The sequence below is a fragment of the Echinococcus granulosus genome (genome assembly GCF_000524195.1).
Source record: "Echinococcus granulosus chromosome Unknown EG_S00034, whole genome shotgun sequence".
NCBI lineage: Eukaryota > Metazoa > Platyhelminthes > Cestoda > Cyclophyllidea > Taeniidae > Echinococcus > Echinococcus granulosus.
The window spans coordinates 228,507-250,601 of record NW_020170414.1 but is presented as its reverse complement, the minus strand read 5'-3'; the positions used below and the strand labels follow the sequence as shown (position 1 = coordinate 250,601).

General features: G+C 42.7%; 4 protein-coding genes across 4 annotated transcripts; 1 reads left to right on the top strand and 3 right to left on the bottom strand. All coding sequences in view use genetic code 11, as the record gives it.

The window, feature by feature from the left end:
- Window positions 1-299: 299 nt before the first annotated feature.
- EGR_04983 (hypothetical protein) lies at window positions 300-4,300 on the bottom strand (the record flags this gene model as incomplete). The annotated part of the gene is made up of 5 exons (XM_024494232.1): window positions 300-476; window positions 1,139-1,931; window positions 1,993-2,225; window positions 3,289-3,742; window positions 4,047-4,300. 5 exons carry the CDS (start codon window positions 4,298-4,300, stop codon window positions 300-302), a joined length of 1,911 nt encoding a protein of 636 aa, XP_024351326.1.
- A 1,460-nt stretch (window positions 4,301-5,760) lies between these two features.
- Window positions 5,761-12,401, bottom strand: EGR_04982 (L-asparaginase; the record flags this gene model as incomplete). Its single annotated transcript, XM_024494231.1, has 10 exons — window positions 5,761-6,030; window positions 6,382-6,684; window positions 7,253-7,558; window positions 8,292-8,482; window positions 8,750-9,002; window positions 9,878-10,328; window positions 10,598-10,714; window positions 11,211-11,410; window positions 11,601-11,716; window positions 12,377-12,401. 10 exons carry the CDS (start codon window positions 12,399-12,401, stop codon window positions 5,761-5,763), a joined length of 2,232 nt encoding a protein of 743 aa, XP_024351325.1.
- A 3,156-nt stretch (window positions 12,402-15,557) lies between these two features.
- Window positions 15,558-18,527, top strand: EGR_04981 (hypothetical protein; the record flags this gene model as incomplete). The annotated part of the gene is made up of 8 exons (XM_024494230.1): window positions 15,558-15,911; window positions 16,006-16,061; window positions 16,100-16,358; window positions 16,432-16,604; window positions 16,680-16,794; window positions 17,412-17,613; window positions 17,938-18,030; window positions 18,292-18,527. 8 exons carry the CDS (start codon window positions 15,558-15,560, stop codon window positions 18,525-18,527), a joined length of 1,488 nt encoding a protein of 495 aa, XP_024351324.1.
- Window positions 18,528-18,973: 446 nt separating this feature from the next.
- Window positions 18,974-21,124, bottom strand: EGR_04980 (hypothetical protein; the record flags this gene model as incomplete). Its single annotated transcript, XM_024494229.1, has 7 exons — window positions 18,974-18,999; window positions 19,539-19,812; window positions 19,934-20,198; window positions 20,375-20,549; window positions 20,587-20,785; window positions 20,825-21,027; window positions 21,094-21,124. The coding sequence occupies 7 exons, from the start codon at window positions 21,122-21,124 to the stop codon at window positions 18,974-18,976; spliced, it is 1,173 nt and encodes a 390-aa protein (XP_024351323.1).
- Window positions 21,125-22,095: the final 971 nt, after the last annotated feature.

The window sequence follows — 22,095 nt, the reverse complement described above, 5'->3', positions numbered from 1 at the left end:
CTAATAACCTCAAGCTGTTAGCTCCTCTGGGCCTAAAAGTCTATACTTACCTTATTTTCTTTAATCCCAACTTTCTAACGTTCAGTTATACTGTGAATGCGGAAAGACCGTAAAAGGTGGAGGGAGCTGCCGATCGTCTTCATTTAAAACTGCTTCCGGGTGCCTATAAAAGCCATTCGAGTTGGCAAGTGCACGGCCTAAAGAAACCAATTTCTCCTGTATTGAAGTGGGGGGATTCGACCTCATTACTGAGTGGTCAAAGTACAGCTACACTGCCAATTATTCTCACACCATCTGCGCTACCGGTACGTCAGCACTCCCAGACCCTTACTAGAGAGCTGCTTCAAAGCGTCCTCAAGAGTGAGAGCGGTGCAGAGTACGCTGAGAGTATTTGGTCTCTCACGAACAACAAAGACATATTTCCGTTCACATGATGTAAATTCTTGTTTCAAGCCGAAAATATCATACCACTGGAGCTTGCAAAGTGCAAGAAACGACTTGGATGACCACTTAACGTAAAAATGCAATGAAGTGGAACGAAGTGCGACTATGATGTAGATCTGAAAATTTATCTCTCGATTGTGGACTCCATCGAAGGAAAAGCGGTCAACTCGCAGAACAGAGTAAATTGCTCCTTGCAATCCAAGCTTTAAAGGGAGTGATGAATGCATCACAAGCGTCGAAATGGAGGTCTTTGTGATGGTCAACGGATCGAAGACGTCGGTCAAAACAAGATGAAAACCACATAACACGAACAACCCTGTAGACGTTTTCAGTCTTGCATTACTCCTGTAACTGTCCCCCTCCCCTAACTCTATGCTCTGAGGCCTTCCAGAGGCAAATTAGGCCTAACTCCGGTAGATTTTTTTGAGATGTTTGGTCCATTTAAGACCATCAAAACGATGCCGTAGATCGTGCTGGCCTATCTGCGAGTCACAGTGGAAATCGGGTAATACATGAGAATGCGAGACAGACGACGTTTTGCCTTTCGCTGGCTGCTACATTACAAACAGTGAATGGCGACTCAGTGGTTCCCATGCGTGACGTTTACGTAAACATGCAAACACACGTACACATTAATGAAAAACATAGGAAGAGACAACATGCCAAGCTGGGTGTCAACTCCTCATTTGCTAACTGATCCACCCTTCTCTGCCACAGTGGGCAGATCTTCACCTTGTCCACCGGGAGACGTCTTTGGAGGGTCATCCACTCCTCCTCCACCACAGTCTTCATCATTATCACCATCCTCTTCATTCTGTTCCTCATGAGTGCCCCCACTAATCACAGGCGCGTAGAGGCATGCGCAGCAGCACAGACCCGTCAGTGTATGTCGGAAATGCACACCAAGTAGGAGATAAATTGGCGGCTTCAACACAATGAATGCAATGTTGAGGCACTCACTAGCCATTCGAGTAGACGTGGAGTCCATCTCAACGTAGCGTTCCAGCTCCAATGCTACCAGAATGAGTTTAGGAATCTTGGTTATGAGTAGAAGGAAGCCCAGACACACTGTGATAACCACGTTAGCTGTCTCCTTCAGAGTTTGCCGGGGCGGTGGCACGAGGAAGTAGAATGGCATTAAATCAGAACGTTTTTCGAAGGGAATGCCACAATAATGGACCTGGGTTCCACATGTCTCCTCAAAAGCAGATAAACGCGGAGGACTAGAAATACCATCGACGTAATCCATCGGCAGGACATCTACCTGGTTGGTGCTATGCTTGCGTTCGGGTCGAACCATGGGATAGCAGTTGGCAAAATCATCACCACAACAATAGGCGGAGTGTGAACAAAGGCTTGCGACAGTTTTCCATTTTGAGGAGCCAAGATCGACCATCTTGGAGATTGCGAGACTTGTCAACAGTCCTACCGCAAGGTAAGGGAGAAACATTTCCAAAGGAACATTTAAGAGATAGTCCACGAGGCTCCTGAAACAACAGTAGAAGAACGGGGAGTTGAAGCCCACCAAACGCACACACAAATGCGTACCTATATACTTTCGAGGTGCCGAATTCAGTGTAGATTACACGGTAGCCCCCAGGAATGTTGGAATTCTTCTGGCTCTTCAACTCAAAGAAGCGTGGAATGACGTAGCAGAAGGTAAGAAGCGTGACGACGGAAATGATACGAACGTGCCGTTGAAGCGAGATGACGGATTTGGAGAAGTATCCGCGCTGGAGGTACAGGTATCTCTCCACCAGCAGACAAACCACCAGCCAGACCTAAGAATTTTTGAAATGTTGAAGTAGTTTAAGACAAATAAGTGCAGATGCGGAGAAATTGCCTCCTCAGTTGGCAACGTTCCACACAAGGGGTCAAAACAGTACGGAAAGCTAGCACGTTTTAAGGGGTTTCGAATACATCGGATAAAAACGCTGAAGAGAAGTTAAAAATCCGGTTTATATTTTGAGAGGCTAACGGCTCGTATTACATTTCTCAGCAAAGCACTGTCTAGAAGAAATGACTTCAACTAGTTCACAAGCTTTGCATGGAAAAGGTTAGCTCGTTATTCTCACAGAAATGTGTGAATTTAAGTTTCAAGGTACCTCTTAATAAGCACAGAATTTCAAAGGACATTTTAATAATTTGACAGTTGATAGTTGGCCAATTTTTAAGAGCAACTGGCGGAGAAGCTCAGTGAACTATTAAAACGTGAAGATATTGTGAAAGAACGTGTACGTAACTAGTTAAAGAAGAACATAACATTCCCAACCGGTTGAAATAAGTGTCTTCTACAATATTTAGACTGACTAATAGTCAGCCGATTCAAAGTTTGCTGGGTGCTTGGGTTCCTGTATCCAGATCTTGTATTTAAAAGGCTTCATGTTTGCAACTTATGGTCCAGTATTACCTTATTAGATGAAAAATTCACCTCCATGACGCCTTAGTCTTTCAGTATTTTATCCATTCGGCACCATCAGAATCCACCCCTTGTAACTGGCCAATGAGGTTTCGGAAAACTGGAAGTTATAATGCCAAACAGGTCCTAGATCATCAAGTCGACAGCATCGTCCTATGAAGGCGGATGAATATCTGTCTTCAGACTGCACTTAAGCACGATAGAATTCATATTTGAATTCTCCACCTGTGTGTTTCACATCCCTCATCATTCAACTTGTAATGAACTACGCAACAAGTAGTAATAACAGCTCAAATCAAGTTGAGCTGCATTATCAACCAACTCGCAATCATTATGATAGACCTTCTTGAATGAAAGAACATCCTATTCCATACAACTCCACCCAACACCTCAAATAACACAAAAGATGGTTCATTTAGACTTACCGAGGCTACCTCACAAAACGTCAACAGAGGCATAACACCAGGAACAAAGTAGGCCGCCCGTTCAGCATAGGCCTTCTCCTGTCCCGCATAGCCAACATCACTCAAATGGACCGACGCTCTGAGTACCAACATGATACCTAAATAGAGGCAATCGAGAACGGCTATAACCGAGAAGTAGAGAGTAGCGCCACAGCGATTGGTCGCCCTGTTAAAACCCGCCATGCAGGCAAGATTTAGAAGGAGACCTGCGGAGCAGAGGAGGCTAAAAACCACTCCGTAGACTATGAAGAGGAGGCTTCCATTGGATGCGCCCTCACAGAAGTAGTCGTCGTAGCAACCGATGGCGTTGGAAGCATTTCTCATCATTAAAATTCCCGGTGCCCGTGTCAAGGCACTTGTGGGAGGGGTAGTAGTTGTGGCAGTACTGTTGGTCAACGATTGTAGAGTTCCAAGACTTGAGGGAGCCAGAATGAACAAAGAAACAAAACATTTGTGCTCGAGGTTTGGTAAGGTATTAAATTTACATGTTTCAACAAAGTCGATTACACTGTAACATATAAGTGTAGAAACTAACTCTGCGCAACCATTATAATTACTAAGCCCAATGTTCCTTTCTACTTGGAAAAGATAACTTGATTTCATGTACAATGATCAGAAAATGCTACCAAAATTGTGCATTAAAAAGTAACTCAAGTACGCACTCCACTTATTAGTGGTTATAAGATACAACACACTGAGTATATTTTCAATTAATTTACCCGAAAAATTCACTTGGATGAGGAGCAATGGTACAAGTCCTGAAACGAGAAATATATTTGCACCAATCACCAAATTTTGCATAGGCGTTAGCCTCTGGGTTGTTGAGGAATTCCGGCGTGCAGTACTTCTTTAGCGCTTTCGCCTTCTCATAATAAAAGCTGGGAGATTTTTTTGATATCTCCGAAACTGGCGGAAGACTAGCATAATCATTCACCAAGTCTAGCAATTCAAAAAGCCCCAGATCCGAAGCCATTGATTCTATAATATTTTAAAATGAAACCCTGTCAAGTGGCATCGAAAAATAGCTCCGTGCAATTGATGTAAAACTTAATGTTATAGAAATCATGTGCTGTAATGCTACCAATAAGGTCAATAAGCATAATAAATAACAAACGTAGTTGGCACTCCAGCTAATGATTCAGATGCATACCTTTTCTCGATATCACTAGATGCTTGTATGCTTATTTGTGCCTACTTAACAAACAGCAACATCTAATAGGAGAAAAATACCTGTATTCGGTCTGCTAACAAAATAAAATCTTATGATCCGGTTCAGTCTAAGTAAACAAATCACAAAATGCATTTAGAAAAAAATCGTGGGAAGTGACACGCGTTCTGATAGCAAATCATTAAGCATAGCAAACTTAAACATTGAAAGCCAAACGCTACAACACTATCGAAACCCCAGAAAGCAGGCATTGCTTTCAGAATTCATCGCAACGGTACAAAGTTAGTGACTCATACCATCTGTTGACCCACCACAACGAATTTTACTTTGCCACGCCTTATTTACTCTAACAACTTGTTTTGAATGCCAATTTGACAAACAAAATATCTTAAAAGAGGAAACCTAGTGTAAGAGTGAAACCATACAATACAGTCACAAAAGCAGTTCCGAATAGGTTCTCTTTGGCCTCTACAGTGGAAATGATTTCAAGACGTTTAAACAAAGTCATGTTATTATTGGACAGTCCTAAAAACTAAGCTCGACAATTCGTCTCTAAATCTACGGCAAATGCTATGTATCATAGTAATAAATCTGCAGTATGCTATTAAAGAAATGTTTTTAAAATTAGCAAAGCTTTTTTTAAGTTCAAGTGATTGTCTTACATGGCCGCAGAGTAAGGTCAGACGCTTGCAAATAGGTTTTAACATTATTTTAGCGGCTAATCACATCATATTCTGAAATGCACAATACTATCAGCAACTTCGATATATTTTTGAAATTATAATCAATTTTCAGAGACACTAAACCCCTGAGATTAAAAATGACAAGTCACTCTTTTAGTGTCTTAGCTCTTCAAGATCCCGGAATCTCGGTTGTCCCTTTCTATTATTCAAGTTGTTAATCCGTTATGGTCCCAACCTCATTATTCATCAAATTGTAAACAAGTGTCATGGTCCTCACAGTAATTATATCAATTTTCTAAAATGTGGCGAATTGTACAAAATACTTAGAATTCCAACTCTTATTGCAATTGTTATTGGTTCCGCAGGGTTTTAAAATACCTTAAGCAGTCTCGTAGCTTTATAAAAGCTGTGTCATCCCTATTTTTACCAGAGTTTGGCTCCGTGTCACAAACACAAGCGGGTGAATAGTCTCAAGCTTTTATTTCAGCCCAATCTTACATCACTCACTTTTTTAATGAATGGAAAATAGATGTTTAATATAGAACAAAAGACCCAATTCGTGTTTTAATGTCCGGGCATCCCCTAATGGGTCCCTGAAGCCGATTCGAGAATCTGCACGATGTCGAGGAAATTCCTTTTGCGAGCCTCCTCCAAAGCCGTGGTCCCATAGCCTGTTAAGTGATTAGGATCCACTCCCGCTCCACCAAGCTCAAACAGCTCATTCTGATCAAAATCGTTGAAATCGGAGGCAACGGCGACCGTTTTAGCTGGGGTAATTAAGTAACGCACGACTTCCGTTTGATGGTAGGCAACCGCTGTGTGCAGTGGAGAACGGCCCTCTGCATCCAGTTCCTATCCAAACGGTTAAATCAAATTATCATTTAACTTTGATCAAATAAGTGCATTCATGTCCAGATTTGGGCTAGTTTGGGGGAGGATATACAAAGGCGGGTATTTTGGACACATTGCTCATTAGAAATACTTGCAGTAAATACAAGGGTACCAATTAGTCAGCCCCTTCCACTACAACTCGTCCAGCCATCCACCAGTTTAGTACTGAATCTGCCTTTTGCACACTCTGAGTCCTAAGATAAATACGGACCCTAATTATCCCACCACTCGCCAGATCACTCACCAACTGAGATCAAAGGTAAGCATAGATATCGGTCACATCAGATGATGGCCAGTTCCTCTCCCGCTTACCTGAAGTGTAAGCCCAGCGAGACGGTAGAATCGGAGTTGTTTCAGTCTGCCATTACTTGCCGCAATGTTGGCCTCGCGGGCGCGTGCAGAGGCGATGTGCGGCAGGCGACAACCGAAATGGAGCAGCAGACTGATGAGCGCGGGTGTGCAGTTGCGTCCTCGCACGGCGTATGACAGTGGCGTGAAGCCACGCGCATCCGCGATATTGGCGCTCACTCCATTCTCCAACATCAGTCGACACGCGGCGTAGGCGCCTGCGCCTGCTGCCACATGCAGTGGGTGGATGCGTCCGCTGTCAGTGTACTGAAAGGCGAGAAAAAGCATTTGTTTTCACCTTTTTACTCCTGCGATTCGGCTACTCCCTAAATAACATTAAAGTGTCCTCAGGCTACCCGAGCTGCTGGTCTTGCCTCATTCGCTGCAAATTTGTTCGAAAGACCGCTTCGTATTAGGCCAGTGGCCACGAGTTGTGCCATTTCAAAGCAGAAATTTGGTTTCGTGTATTCTATTTACAGAACGCAGAGGCATTTAATCGGTCTACTTACCTGAACTATCAAGGATGCTGACTTGTAACGCCTTTTACGGCAACTTAGCTACGTCGACTAATAGAAGACTGGACGGACGACAAAGAAGTCGGTGACCAACATCGTTTTTGGGTAACCTTTCGTAATTTAACCAGCATCCTTAATCCAAAGGGGCGGTAAATAACCCTCTCGTAAGTCCGTTCATATGAAACATCCGATCATCAACCACGGTTTCTCAGTCAAATTCACTTCTAGAGAGCCCTAGTATGGCAAAATTCCATAAAAATTCTTTGCTTCCTTGCCTCAAAGTGTCCTGAGATGTGCAGCAATTGTTCCAACATCTCAACATCATCGTTATCCGCTGCGGCGCATATCAGCGAATGAAAGAGGTTTTCAGACCACTGCCTGGCCAGTCCAGCGGCTTCCGCGTTGACAAGAGTCTCGCCCAGGGCTGTAGTCATCTCCTTAGACGCCGAAGCTTCAGAAGATTGACTAGTGCTCACTGAATGCCGACGATGACTTCGAGTCTCCACGAATGGTTCAGTCATTTCCCCACGCAATGAGTGCGATAACATGCGCCTCTGTGTGGCTGGGTTGTCCCACTTTCCCAGCACGTAGGCCATCTTCATCAGCGCTGCCTCTGTAGTTATATCCTGTGGGACAAAATATCTACTGAATTCATAATTAGTAGCAGATACCAAATGTGGTTAATGAGGGTATCAATGATATTGCAATTAAACAAACGACTCGAATTTATTTACTAAAAAGCAATCATTACTTTCAATTTAATCCCCTTTAAAAGGCTTATTTGTTGAAAGAAATTCAATTTCTGTTTAAGAAGAGATGGGGAAGATGATTACCCTTGAAAGCTTGCATATATTCTTATGGTGAAAGCTGATACGATCTTCGTTAGCATTTAGAGTCCGTCTATCCACTCAGTCAAAAATTCAGCAAATGAGACGGTTTTGTGAAAATAGTAACAACATCAAAGTCTCTACAAATAATTTAAATGAACCGCCACAAAAGTTGTCAAATTTGACAAGGGTGGTTCACACGACACTGACTAAGATGGGTGTGAGCTGTCAGAAACTTGTGACATAATTTTAAAGAATTATAACACCGCCTGCTGCATCAAATATCGCGTCAAAATTTTGATTGCGTTACAAGTGAAAGGAGCACCGTACTTCCAAAGCTCCACAACTTCGGCCGAATGGGTGGAAGTTAAAATCCAGATTTCGGCTCTACACCCGATTTGGATAGGTGATACTTTGGTGCTGCAGTCAAATAACCTAACGTCTTATTTTCTAAAGTAAACCTTTTCATAAAAAGAACTATACGCCGTTTGAGACAGATAGATTCCTCATCACGTCAATCATTGTCACTTACGCAGCCAGAAACTGCACCCACACTGCTGAGAATGGCGCCTGTTGCATAGACATTGGCCACAGTACCCTTCCAGCATTGAGTGACATTAAGGAGGACTATGTTATGCACCTCATGGGCTTCTTTCAGGGCCTCAACAAGTTCCGCATTATTCGAAGGGATGTTTCCAGTTCCAAAGGTCTCGAGAATAACTCCTGTGAACGTAAAAGTGTTAGAAGTTATAAAGGATGATAATAAATGCACCAATTTCTATTAGGTAGTGGTGAGTCGTCAATCGCTTGAAGGTCAAGAATAGTTAAGCCTATTATTTGGGCTATTTTCCCCATTCTGAAGAATTCTTTCTAGCTGAAAAGATCTGATCCAATAGCTTTCAATTATTGGTCTCACTAGGAGCACCCCACCCATCTCCCACTTTGATCTGATTGAATGATCCGTAAAAAAGGTCCAACGCAAGCATGTACCTTGCATGGGAGGTTGGAAGAATGACCTCACAGCATCAATAGAGATGGAGGGAAAGAGACGCAGAATAGCGACATTAGGGCAAAGATTGGATTGAACACGCAGTCGTTTGGAGGCTTGTTTAGGGGCAGTCCAAATGCGCTCCTTATACACCTTAACGTGCTCGTCCATCACAGCCAGAGGTTGCGAATTCGGCGCCAGAAAAGCCTCCAAGTCAGTTGTCGCTGCCTTGACGATTCGGTTACCGCGGTAAAGCTAAAAGTAATAAAAATGATATCTTACCTGTTTATCTTTACCAATTTTGGATTTCCTATTTATCCACCAGCTTCATCACCATCTGGAGCACTTCAAATTAAAACACTACCTTCCTTGTTCCTCCAGACGGTTGCGCTGTTTAACAATTGCATGGACAAACCTAATCATCAAAGTCTTCAGGTTTCGCAGTTCATGTTATAGAGCTATTATTGTGAGCCAAAAGTTGTACAACCGTTTCATGATCCCATTCATCGAGTGATGAAGATGGAATACCCAAACATTCATCAGCTCATAGATTCTAAGCACCGCATGAGTGAACTAAACAATTTTCGCTCCTTTAGGGTAGTTTCTAAATGTTCAATGTAGAAGTGACTAGGAAGACTGAGAGATTACCCATGAATAACCGCAGTCTTTTAAAAGACGGATATAAGGTTTGCAAAGAGCAAACAACTCTGCTAAACCCATCTGTCACAAAGACAAACTGCAGTTGGCACCACCTTAGTGCACAACATTAATGCGCCTTCTGTGATAGACCTGAAAGGCAACCATTAAATCAGATCACTCTTGTGCCTTCAATTAAGCATTGCGAAACCTTTTAGTTGCTTAAAGGAGGCAATCTTAAGTATCATCCACGCAAAGGTGCCCATAAAAACACAACACTTTAGCTTTGTTAGAAAAAGGATAGAGGAGAATATCCTGACCAAAGTGTGGAAGGAAGCCTAGAGTTATTCAAACCGTGGAAGCAAGACCAACCCTCCGGGAACAAAGTCCTATGATATACTACAACTCAACCTTGATCGGTGCAACGTCTTGTCAAAAAGACTGTGGAATGGGTAAAATTATCCCAATAATCCCACCAAGGCGGTAGAACACACCTCGTTCTGAATGAACACAGTGACCTCAGGAATGTCGTAGCCACTACCGGCAAAGAGCAGAGACCCCAGAAGGTTAATTCGTCCATCGTTACGCAGTCTATCTATGGGCAACTCACTGCCCGTCATTACTACAGGTTTTGTGAGGTTTTCAAGGATGAAAGAGAGAGCAGAGGCGGCATAGGGTAGGGTATCAGTGCCGTGAAGGATGACAAAGCCGTCAAAGTAATCGTAGAAGCGCTCCAAGTCTTTAGCAAGGTTGATCCACACCTCCAACTGACAATCGGAGGAGTCGAGGAGGGTGTCGTACTCTAGTAAACGGTAGAGAATTCGTCGTCCGTCCTCGTCCAACGGCAACGCCAGGGGCAGTGAGACGGTAGAAGGTGTCGAGGTCTTTATCGACGTAGGAGGCAGTGATGTCGAGCTGTAGAACAGTGGAGCATGCTCCCAGAACCTAAAATTTTAGGGTACATTCGCCCGTTATTAGCAATTCTTTTCAGGATCAAATTCATTTTACTAACTTAACCACTTGGATCGCCTATTTGGCAATGAGCACTTTAAGGTGGACTTAATGATGCTACAATCCCAAACTAGCACTCCATAAAGTAGACAGTTTTTAGGTCAATTATAAAGTGAAGAAATACTAGAAAGATGTAGGGGGCAGCGCCTTGCCAGCTCATGCATGACTAGTTAAATTTGGGTAAGATTAAGCGCTAAATACACACCATTTCTTGGTCGTGAGCAAGTGGGTTTGCCAAGAAGACAAATGCAACTGGTGTCATCATTGTCAAATAGACAGTTTGTGTTGCGACAGAAGGTATAGGTGTGGCTTTGGTGGTGCTATATTCTAAAGCAGACGAGATCTTGAGCCAAACTCAGGAAAGTCTTTTATGGAGAGCGCAAGATTCTTAAGGGTCAAATAGAAACATATCTCGTTGGTGCAATCCCAAAAAGGCATGGGTGTGCGTGTCATATGATGGTTTGTTCTATATGATTTGGAAGGTTGCGAAGCTCTAAACGTTAGACATTAATGGTTTTGATAGTACTGACTAATTTAAAGGGAAGATAAGCAAATGTAGGCGTGGTTCGTAAAACCGGAAGGTAAGCCGCAGCTATTTTACCAAAGGAGAATAGAGATCATAAAAGCAAGAAACCCTAAAATCTCAATTCACGAAAACTCCTTAAATTGGAAAGTTAAGCAGATATTGCACAATTATGGACGCAAAACCATGCAGGTAATACGAATGCATGTTGGACAGTAATAATAGAGCAATAATTTCACCCGTCTGATAAATACGGAGAGAAAAAACTTTGTCAATCGTAGAAATGGACTCACGGATGGTCGTTGAAAATTGGCATTTGAAAGAGGTAACTTGTTAAAAAATGTTGTTTTGGCTTATACACACCGCTTTCCTTTTGCATTCCAATCGCACCGCCTGTATACAAAACGAGTACTGTTCCGATAGCATTAGTTCCGGGTACAGAGGAAGCGTAATCCAGTAGATTCTTTCCCAATGGCACGACATTAGAATATAGCTTGGTTTAAGATGGAAAAAAATAATAAACTTTTGTTGTACTTAAAGGCAAAATGAAGATGGTTAATTAAATTTCCCCAACTGACCAAGTAAATAACAACTTTGGCTAATGGCTTAGAACTCCAATCAAGCAATTTCCAAAAATACATTAACGAAACACGCTGTAAACAACAATATTAGGATATACTTACAGGAGTGGTTTTAGAAGTGGGGTAATTCGTAGAAAGTTTCTTGAAAAACCCCTGTATTCGCTTATTGGAAAACCAATTTGGCGATTTAGGTGAATCCGCCTGATTGCCGTTTATACCTACCCAAGAAATTGAAGATAAGACATAGAAGCAGGTTAACAAATAAGCTAAGAACATATATTAACTAAAGTACTTTCGAACCATCCAGTGTAAATAATCTCATCTGATGCGCAAAAGCTTCAGCAAGTGATGAAGGCAATTGTTACATAAGTGTTTACGAAATTAAATAGAGGAAGACGGTTAATATGGAGGAAAATATACGTTAGCTTCAGGGGCATTGCAAACTCACTCATTTCGCCTAAAAGAAGAAAACTACTTTAAAAAATTCATGCTAATAAGGTGATACATATATCAAAAACTAATAACAACATTGTTTCCTTCGTAATAATGTTTTGAACAAAAAAGTTGTATTGAAGCACCCTCAAAGGCAGTTTAAATTGCGATTTAGTTATGATGCTGAGAATGGCCTTGAACAAAAACGCAGGAATTTGGGGATTGGGGTTGGCTTGGGAAAACATTTAATGTTAATCATGGTTTCTATGCAAAAATGTATTTTCCCCCGCAGCACATCATTTGCATTGAGTAGGTTTACGAGAATTCAGCAATGACCAGAAATTCATCGACGACGCATCGTGCAAATCTATATATTGGAACAGATTTTATACTTAAGTTATGCTCTCAGTTTTGCAATGTGCTGCTTAGGGAATTCGCCACTGAACATTTGCCGGGCGGCCCCAGGACCATGCAAGAAGTCCGGAAAACTTCTGTAGGTTGGTGACACAAATGCTGCCTGTGTATTACGCCTTCACCCCCTTTAGAAAAGTTTGAAGTTGCTACAATCATAGCAGCTAGAAGCAAATATATTTTTAAATGGCAGTTTTTTTTGATTTTGACCGTTGAATGATAGAATTTGCCTTGTCAGAAAGAGAACAAGATGATGGCTAACTTCACCATTCGGCCCTAAATACAATTTTTTTAGGAGAATGTCCAAATCTAGTAGAATTATAGAAGAAGACTGGTGACGCTGCAGTCTGTCGTCCTCTTATTTGCACGCAAATTTATTGATTGGCACTGTAGACTAATGGGTATTTTTCCTTTTAGCACTGACTAAATTGTAATGCCTGACGCGTGAGATTGACTAGAGGCTACGCCCATAATAATGCTCTATGTGAGAAGACAGTGATGTTTTACTTTGGCTGTGCGTCTTTTTCTTAGTTATGACAACGAGTCACTTAGGGGCTCTCCTACTGTATTATAATACGTTGGTTTTTTAAAACGTCGGTTATGGTTGAGAGCAACTTTTGACTTGATAAGTGTACCACGCCGGGTAGGCTGACTTTCGAGCCATGTCAGTAGCCAAAGTACCCACTGCTTTTTCTTTATGTATATATATTCTGCCGAAGTATTATGTATTCTTTTGCCCTCAGGGAAGCCTTAGGACTCGACTTTAGTGGCAGCGGAAAGCACGGCCGATCTTTAAGGAAACTAACGTGATTTCCACTGCAGGCTGATAAACCATAGTGGGGCGGAAGAAGTACATTTGCTGCGGATGGGAGAATCGGAGATGAGTCCAAACGTAAGGGCTAAAACTGACGTCCACCCTCGGCAAATACTGCAGCTATGTGTTCTGCAAGAAAGCTATTAACAACTGAAGCGCCACTAGTTGCAAACTTTTTAAAATAGCTTCAACGCAGAGTCTCTTTACCTTACCTGCATAAAGCTGTGATAAAGTGAACTCTCGATACCTGTTCCACTTCTCTACTAGATGGTTAGAGCCCAGATACCTATAACTGGGCAGATCAGAAATGAAAACAATGTAACAGGGAGGAACACACACGAGACCTTTCCCCCCCCCCCCGGACCAGTGTTAAATCCCGCTTTTTCTTACCTAAGCCGGCTTTTAGGTCAGTATTCCTACATCTGTCCATGGACTTGCATGATGGCCATCATATCCTCTGTCCCTGAATCCAATTTTCAAATCGGATAAAACTCCAGATGCAGTCGAAGTGCCAAGCGGGATCATGACGTTACGGTGAAGTGTCTCCTCAATTGCATAAAAATCTGATGACTGGTACGGCTGGCTCGTGGATGTTTTCTTACAGCGCTAACTATGTTGTGATGGCTGACACGGAAGGTTGACTAGAAAAGCGCCAATAACGACGCTGAAAAGAGGAGCGGGGCTATAGAATACGATGGCAGTTTTACAATCGGTTTTGGCGAGGAGTCACTTTCGACTTGATTATAGTACCTTACCGGGCAACCTGGCTTTTGGGCCATGGCCGTAGCCTAAGTGCCTTCTATCTGTCCAATGTATACATTCTGCTTGAGTATTATTTATTCTCTCTATTTTGGGGAAGTCTCGGGGCGCTACAGTATTGTAATACGATGGTGGTTTATCCCCAGTATTGGTGAGGCGCCACTTTTGTACTTCGAATTAGTTCCCTTGTACCTCGCTGGCTGGGGCTGGCCTTTTGGGCCATGCCAATAGCCCAGACACCTTCTCCGTGCTGAATATATATATTCTGCCCGAGTATTGTGTCTTCTTTCGTCTTAATGGAGTCTCGGGGCGCTACATTGGTGGCAGCGGAAAGCGAACCCGATCTTGAAAGACATGTATCCTGATTCTCCACTTCTGCGTGATAAGCCTTAGTGGGACGGAAGAAGTACATATGCTACGGATGGGAGAATGGTGATGACCCCTAACAGAAGGGTTGGTGTTGACGTCTACCTTCGGCAGCCCTCCCAGTCCCGTGCTCTGCAGAAAAGCTATTAACAACTGAAGCGACACTAGCTGTGAACCATCTGGAAGTTTCGTTACGGATTTCCCCTACTGTCCCTCATGGACCTGTTTTAAATCTTATACTTCCTTACTCAAATCTGCTTTTAGGCCAGTGTTCCTGCATCTATCTATGGACACGCATGATGGCCGGCGCAGTTCCCCGTCCTGAATGAAATCCCCAAACCGGACGAAACCCCAGATCCAGTCAAGCTGCCAAGAGGTATCAGTGACGTTGAGGTCAAGTATCCCCTCAGTTGCGCGCTAATTTGGTGACTGGCACGGTCGGCTAGTGGGTGTTTCTTTACTGCACCGACTACGTTGTAATGGCTGACGCGGGAGGTTGACCTGTGGGAGCGCCGGGGAGGACGCTCAAAAGAGGAGGGAGGCTATGTAATACGATGGTGGTTTATCCCCAGTATTGGTGAGGCGCCACTTTTGTACTTCGAATTAGCCCCCTTGTACCTCGCTGGCTAAGGCTGGCCTTTTTGGCCATGCCAATAGCCCAGACACCTTCTCCGTGCTGAATATATATATTCTGCCCGAGTATTGTGTCTTCTTTCGTCTTAAGGGAGTCTCAGGGCGCTACAGTATCAACACCGAGCGGCCTGGCCCTCAGACCATGTCATTTGCCCTCAAACTTTTCTGTTTATTCTCAAAATAAATGCAACGTCACCCTAAAAAAGTTATAAAATGCTACACTTGCATCTGTCGTTCAATGTATGTGTCGGGATCATGTCTGTAAAATTGGGGTTGACGAAGTTTATGCCATTTGTGCACCGCTGACCACCATCGGGTTATTAAGAATTTTAAAGTGTTTAATTGGCTGGAAACCTACTTTTTGGCAAATAAGTCACCAATTTGCATGACATAACCATTTTTTATGAACATTAACTGTGTAGTTAACAAATTACTTCTTTATTGCCTATGTGCTGATATTAGTATTATGTCTTGCAAACTACTAAGCACACTGACTTGTATTTGTCGTATTAAAGTATCTTCTCAGTTATATGACTGAAAATCTGACATTCGTCTACAAGCGTGTTTTGATAACCTACGAACTCACCCGTATACTGTAAATGTGTTTGGTCAATGCTTGACGTCCTGTGTTTTCGATGAGTGGTATGAGTATGAATGGTTTCGATGCCCTAGAGTCCCCCTCAGTTTGTACTACCTCTTATTGCGGTGTTCAGAAATCTCTTGACGAATTTAACTCGCCTGGAGATCAGTCTGCGAGTGAATCGGATTTTGAAATGCCACCCGAATTCCCTCCTGGAACAACAGTTGGGGATCTTGCATCTCATTTAGCTTGCGTCATATCAAACTCATCTAATACAAGAAGTGTCTTGGATGATTTTGATGGGAATGGTCTCACACTTTGTGGCGAAGAATGTGAGAACTCTGATAAACTGGATCTCCCACTCCCCTGTGTCTCACCGATTACCAATGGGGGATCTCTTGACACACTTGTTCACAAGGTAGATCGACGGCATGCTGTCTGCAATAAGGCGTCACCTCCATCAAGTTGTTTAAAGTCTCTTAGGCTTTCAAAGTCTGCGCCCCACATTTTAGCTATTCCTTCGATCACGTCTGACTGTGGTAAATCCCCATATGAAACCTCAAAATGTGTAGATAATACGCAAAACATCGATTTTGTTTCCTTCAGGAGTGTAGCAGAAAATGATTCGATAGATTTTGTAGGACCCAAACATATTCCTCTCAAAGATCCAGAGTACTACTCTAACAGTTCGAGTGACGATGACGACTTCGATGATTTCGCAGCGTTTCAGTCTGCCGAACCCGAGAAAAGTCCTGTTACAGAATCTGATCCATCGCAAAAAGTCTCCGAAGAGTTTGCTGACTTCTCGGACTTTCAAAAACCCGTCTATTCAACCGAAAATATTATTCCTGCTTTCTCCCTCGTTGTAGGTTTTTTAATCATTCGGCAGCATTTGCAGTGCAACATTACTTTCGCTAATAATTGTTGCACTTTTTTAGAAAAATCTCCTAGTCCACACCCAAACAGCTCTTGAAGCAGCCTTCTCAATTGATAAGAGAGCGGGACTCAATACGTTTGTTCCTTCGGAGCTATTATCTCCCAACGCTGTTAGCGAATTTAGAGCTCATCTGGAAGACCTCTGGGCGAGGGCGTCCACTAAAGCTGTAAAAAAGTAATTCATCTACGACAATCTAATTGTTGAACGACTTTCACGTGCCAAATTTCAAATGTCGTTTCCACTTTTCAGTCTTTTAAGCTCCGTTTCTGCTCATCCAGAGTCTTTCGCCTCTCTCCACGTTTGGAATGCCTCGAATACATACTCCATGTTTCTCGGAACAATCGGTGTGGATTTACAGAGCACAGTACGACTTTCTTCCATTTTCTTATTGTATCTAATTACCATCCTCGCTTGGTTTTCAATCTTTTACTAGCATAAACTTGGATAGCAACCTCCTTCGCAGATCAAAAAGTATGTAGGTCGTTTAGTAGCTTGCCATGGCGATTTTATTGTTGTTACCCACTTTTAGTTTGATTAGTAATGTAGGAAGTGGTCGGGGTGTTTGTGTTTACCGTGTTCATATTTTCTAATCATGTACTTCAGCTAGCTACATTACCACATTAGCCATTAACTCACTTTTCATAACCACATGACTCTCCAAACGACCCGAACCAAAAATTATTTCCTTACTCTTATTACTATTAATTGTAACTAAATATTAAGATTTTTCTGCTTTAGTCAAATTACTAGGGGCATTTTCGAAGTGATTACACGTACGAACTCCGATATTCCTCCTCCTGATTCGCCATCTGCTCACTGAAGACACTCACTTTGGTTTTATGATTGTTTCATCGCCCTCAGGCACTATCGTTTTCTACTCCTATTTTTAGCCGAATCTTGAAAACCTTTTGTAGATAGAAACAATAATCCATTTCATGGTATTTTCAAAAGAAGGGCATTTGACTCTACTCTCCCTCGTAGCGTCTCGCTTTACCCAATCACGGACGTCTCAAGTTGCTTGAACCAACGCCCATCGAAAACCACACCGTTGCTCCGGCAAATCTAAGTCCAACCCATTCATCTCCGTCTGCGAATGACGCTGCTGCCACTGATCCTGCATTAAAGATTCCCGTACCCGAATTTGACTGGTCTGCGAGTGGACTAACCAATCCCCTTAGTCCAGGTGAGTTTTCACCTACAGTCGCAGGCAGTAGAATGAGGTCAGCGTTTGTACGCTTATTTGCCTGAAGCACGTGCTTCTTAATGACTTCGAATCGTGGTGAGAAGACAGTGTTCTAGCATGTGGAGTTTCAAATCCTAAAGATTACTCAATTAATGTGTAACGGAAAACCAATTTCCTCATTTTTAACGTACTCACTTTTAATTAATACGCTACCCTTATAAGAATTAACTTAGGTACGCGCCGCATCGCCAACTAAAAACACTTCCGTGGGATATTTGACTGGAAATTGATGACACCTCATTTGCATCTTTTTTTTATCCGTAGAAAATATCATCCAGTCCGCCTCAGAAGCTGACTTGGAGCTGTTTGAAGAAATGCCCTCTAAAGCTACCCCGAAACCATCTGCCCCCATATCAGGTTTGTAGTTTTTTTCCTTACACTATTTACTTCTATGCTTTTTCCAGTTATTGCAAATTAAACTAGTCCAATTTAACGTCGCGACACCATTGCCATCATTATGAATAAATAGAAAATAATATTCTAAGATTATTGTTTTAGCTTGAACGCCAAGATAATTTTATCAACTGGTGACTTTCAAACCAAATACCACCACCCTCCTCCACTCTGTCTCTCCTCCTCAAAGCTTGTTTTGGCCTCCACTTGAATGTTTCTCTTCAGACCTAGAGGCCGAGTTCCTTCACTCTATTGCGCCACCACCTCAGAGCCCCCCGATACAAAGTCTATCCGTCACTCTTCGTTCTCTCGACGTCCACGCAGATAAGTCGGAAATAGCAGCAACTACGAAAGAAACCAAGGTGCTAGAACGCGTCTCAAAGGTACTGGCACTTCTACCCGATTTTTCGTACCTCCGAAAACCCATTCTTGCCTTCCCCGTCCTCGATCAGACCGATTAGATGACATGCCCACACATTCTATTGTCATCACTGCCTGAACTCCTGACGATTGTGCTGGTGATTTAAAATGTTTGATTCTCTCTATTCTTGTGGTATATACACACATATTTTGAGAGTATCTACGATTTCTTATTTGAGTACAGCAGGTATTAATTGAAATCCAAAGAGAAATCTTGGACTCAGTCGAATTTATGAACGTTTGAGCAGATTGACCAACGAGCATTCGTCATTACGGAAACAGTACTTGAAGTGAAGTGTATTTTTCGCTAAAAGAGAGTGACCCATGCAAGAGACCATACATTAAGCAAGAACAGAAATGAGCTAGGTTTGGTGAATTGCTTTTTATCTAAAAGGCGGGTGTATATACAAAGGAGAGAAGAAAACAGCTCCACCACTACCGGAAGTGCGATGGGAGATACGAATTCCAAAAGCAAAAGGTGAGGGAGTTAGAATCGTCCCAACCTCTGGCGCACTGGAAAGGGAAAAATGAGATGAGGGGAACAGTGTGGGGCCAAGGGCGTATGCTGACCCACACTGTCTCTATGAAGTTGACGGAAAATTGAAAAAGTAAATTTAACAACGACCAAGTGCATTGGAGGCTACTTTTCTCGGCAGGTCCGGGAATTTAGGAACAGACTACATTGTCTCTTAAACTTATGCAACCCATTGGCCATGTGCACGGGATGGATGCATTCATTTGTTCAAACCTGCAGCACTAAACCATTCCAGCCAACTCCGACTTTCAGTGATGGCTTCACTGGCAAACAGCAATCAAGCAGTAACTTCAGCCATGGCAAGGATAATCGAGTTAGTACGAGCGCAGGTCACCGACGCCGACCACACTCTGGTGGCACAACATTAACCCCCAACTCAGGCAACATTTGCAGGCGCGTAGTGGAGAAATTGCAATTTGACGTGATGTATGCACAAAAACGAGACTAGTAACGACTAGAAGCGTGCAAGTACCCGGTTTATATGCAGAAACAATAAAAAAGCACGGTAGGCACGCACAATTTCTTTGCAAATCAGTGGCGAAGATGCCCGCTGATCGGTTGAGAGTGGGGCTGCAGGCAGAGGGAGCAAAGCCGAGGCGACTCTTCGCGGAGACACGAGCTTGAGAGTTGGAAGGGGATTTTAAAACATGCGGTGGTGATGGTGTTTGAGGCTGTGGTTTCGGCATTGACATCCGAGAAAGCTTCAAAACACCTTGGTAGGGTAAGCCGGGCTCGTCTTCTGCTGCTTTACTCCAAGGAGCACCCAGACGGGCAAATATGGATTCACTTGCCTTTTAATGGAGGTAGTAAAAGAAGGACCATTGATATCAACACAAAGAGCCGAGGCAGCAATCACTTGAAAGGTTGTGGAAACTTTTCCTGGGACTAATCAAGCATCCATTATCTACTCACGGATCGTTTTAGAGAGCCAGACTGAGCGAAACTATGACGAAGATGAGTCTCCTCTGCCGCGTTGCTAGTGATGGTGCGATCGACAATGCGAGCAAGGACAGTTTTGCCACCGGATGTGGCAGACGAGGAGGGGGGTAGAGCAGAGGATCCTTTCGCCGCAGCGACATTTGGGAAAGATACCTCCGCACCAAGGCGATCGAAGACGGAGGGGCGTGCGACGTAGGGCCGAGTGCCCAGATTTGCTGTTCGAACATCGGGACTAGTACTGAGGGACAAAAGGCGATAGAGATGATATGCTTAACCTATTTCAATGAGAGTCAAGGGCGAAAGTAAGGAAACCAGTAGGATAGACAAAAAAAGGTTCGTGAGGAGAAGTTGACGATCCTACAAGCAAGTGGACGTGATCAGAGAAAGAGTAGGACTTAATGGCTTGAAAACTACCTCGATATAATAACTTCAAAGTCTTCATTGTCGTCATCACTCTCCTCGTCAAAATCAAGAGGAGCTCCCTGAGCAGGACCCGATTTGGACGTTGAGGATGGGGTAGCCGTAATGACCACAGTACGCAATGACTGCGAGGAAGTACCGGGATCGTTGGAAAAATTCCCACTGTCCGCTAAAAAAACCCAAGTTCAGTTGTTTATATAGCCTACGTATTGCCATTTTTTTAAGAATTCGTCGAGTCTTTTCCGTTTTGCCTTCAGGGAACTTGACTACATAAGGTCCCTCCATTTCCTTTGTAACGCGGCGTTTTGAAGGCACTGGCAATTCGTGACCAGGGAGGATCGATGGTTTCTCTGAGCTTGAAGTTGTCGAGGTAACCACAACATCAGTCTGTGCGTCAGAAAGCTTCTATAAACGAAGATAGTCAAGCAATAAGAGCAAAATTACATCGATGTCAAGGGATTTGCAATATTGAAGGATCGTTATAATATCTCCAACAGCATTGATTCCCATTTCTTTAAGAAGATCCTTGTCGAGGAAGCGAAGATGCTGTAAGGTTATGCGATTTTCACAAAAAAGGCTAGTATAGCGTTTTGAAGTTTCCTTTGGAAGACCAGCATCGTTGAAAAACTTTAACCAAAACCTTGTATCTAAAAATGTTAAAAACTGAATACGTCAATGGACAACACGGAAAATAGCGCCATACGAATCCCCACCTCCAAACCATTCGCGCAACCTACCCGCCATTGATGTAATGAGTTCAAACCTGCTCATGATTATATAAAATGATAGAGGCTAAAATATGACAGTTAATTCTGATAAAATACGAAAAAGGGCTAAAGCATATTTAAATAACACTTTAATAAAACGGGGCTGCTCCCCTCATATAGCAATCTAGGCGCACTTAGAAAATCCCATATTTGTGTCTCATTTATAACAAATTAGAAAGCACTTAAAAACCATAAAAAGCGCGTTTTATCAAAGTATTACTTTTTCCAAGTTATTGCAGTACTAAATATTGCTTTTCGATGCCCAATTTGTTAAAAAAGGAAGAAAACCTCACTGGTGGTCGCCTTTTACTGGAAGTCTTGCCTAATATCTGAAACTTTTCATCTGTTAATGTAGGCTTTAATGCTCTTACAGGTTAACGCTTTGCTTGTATTTTCAACACGTACAAGCATTTAGCTTTTTGCTTCTAAAATGGGCCCTAACATTCGTTTTAAAATGCTGAGTGTAAGTATGACACAGGCGCCTTGACCTTGGCGGCGGGTCCGGATTCCCCGGCACAATGCCTGTTTGGTAAGTTCGTGTGTCGTAATGGTTTCCTTTTTTGGACTTAGTACTTTTTTGGTTCACAATAACAACATGGTTACAGATGTATTTATTTGGCATTTATTAGACATCGATTAGCATGCCCTTTTGCACAAAAATTCTCGTTATTTAATACGTTACATTTGGATAAATTTGATGAGTATTTGCTACGGAAAACGATGCCTGCTTTGAGGCTTTGCGAAATGTCAACGTCAAGTTGTCGCCATTTCTAAATTTCGTTTGGGGATAAATTTCCATTTGTGTCTGCAATTTCGCCTTGACTGTCGTAACATAATGAGTTTTTAACTTGGGTAACTTGCTTTATATTATTTTCTATTTATCGCATTTTTAATAGTATTTAGTTATAATTCTAATAGAATTGCAGTTTTGGTGGAATGCATGATTAT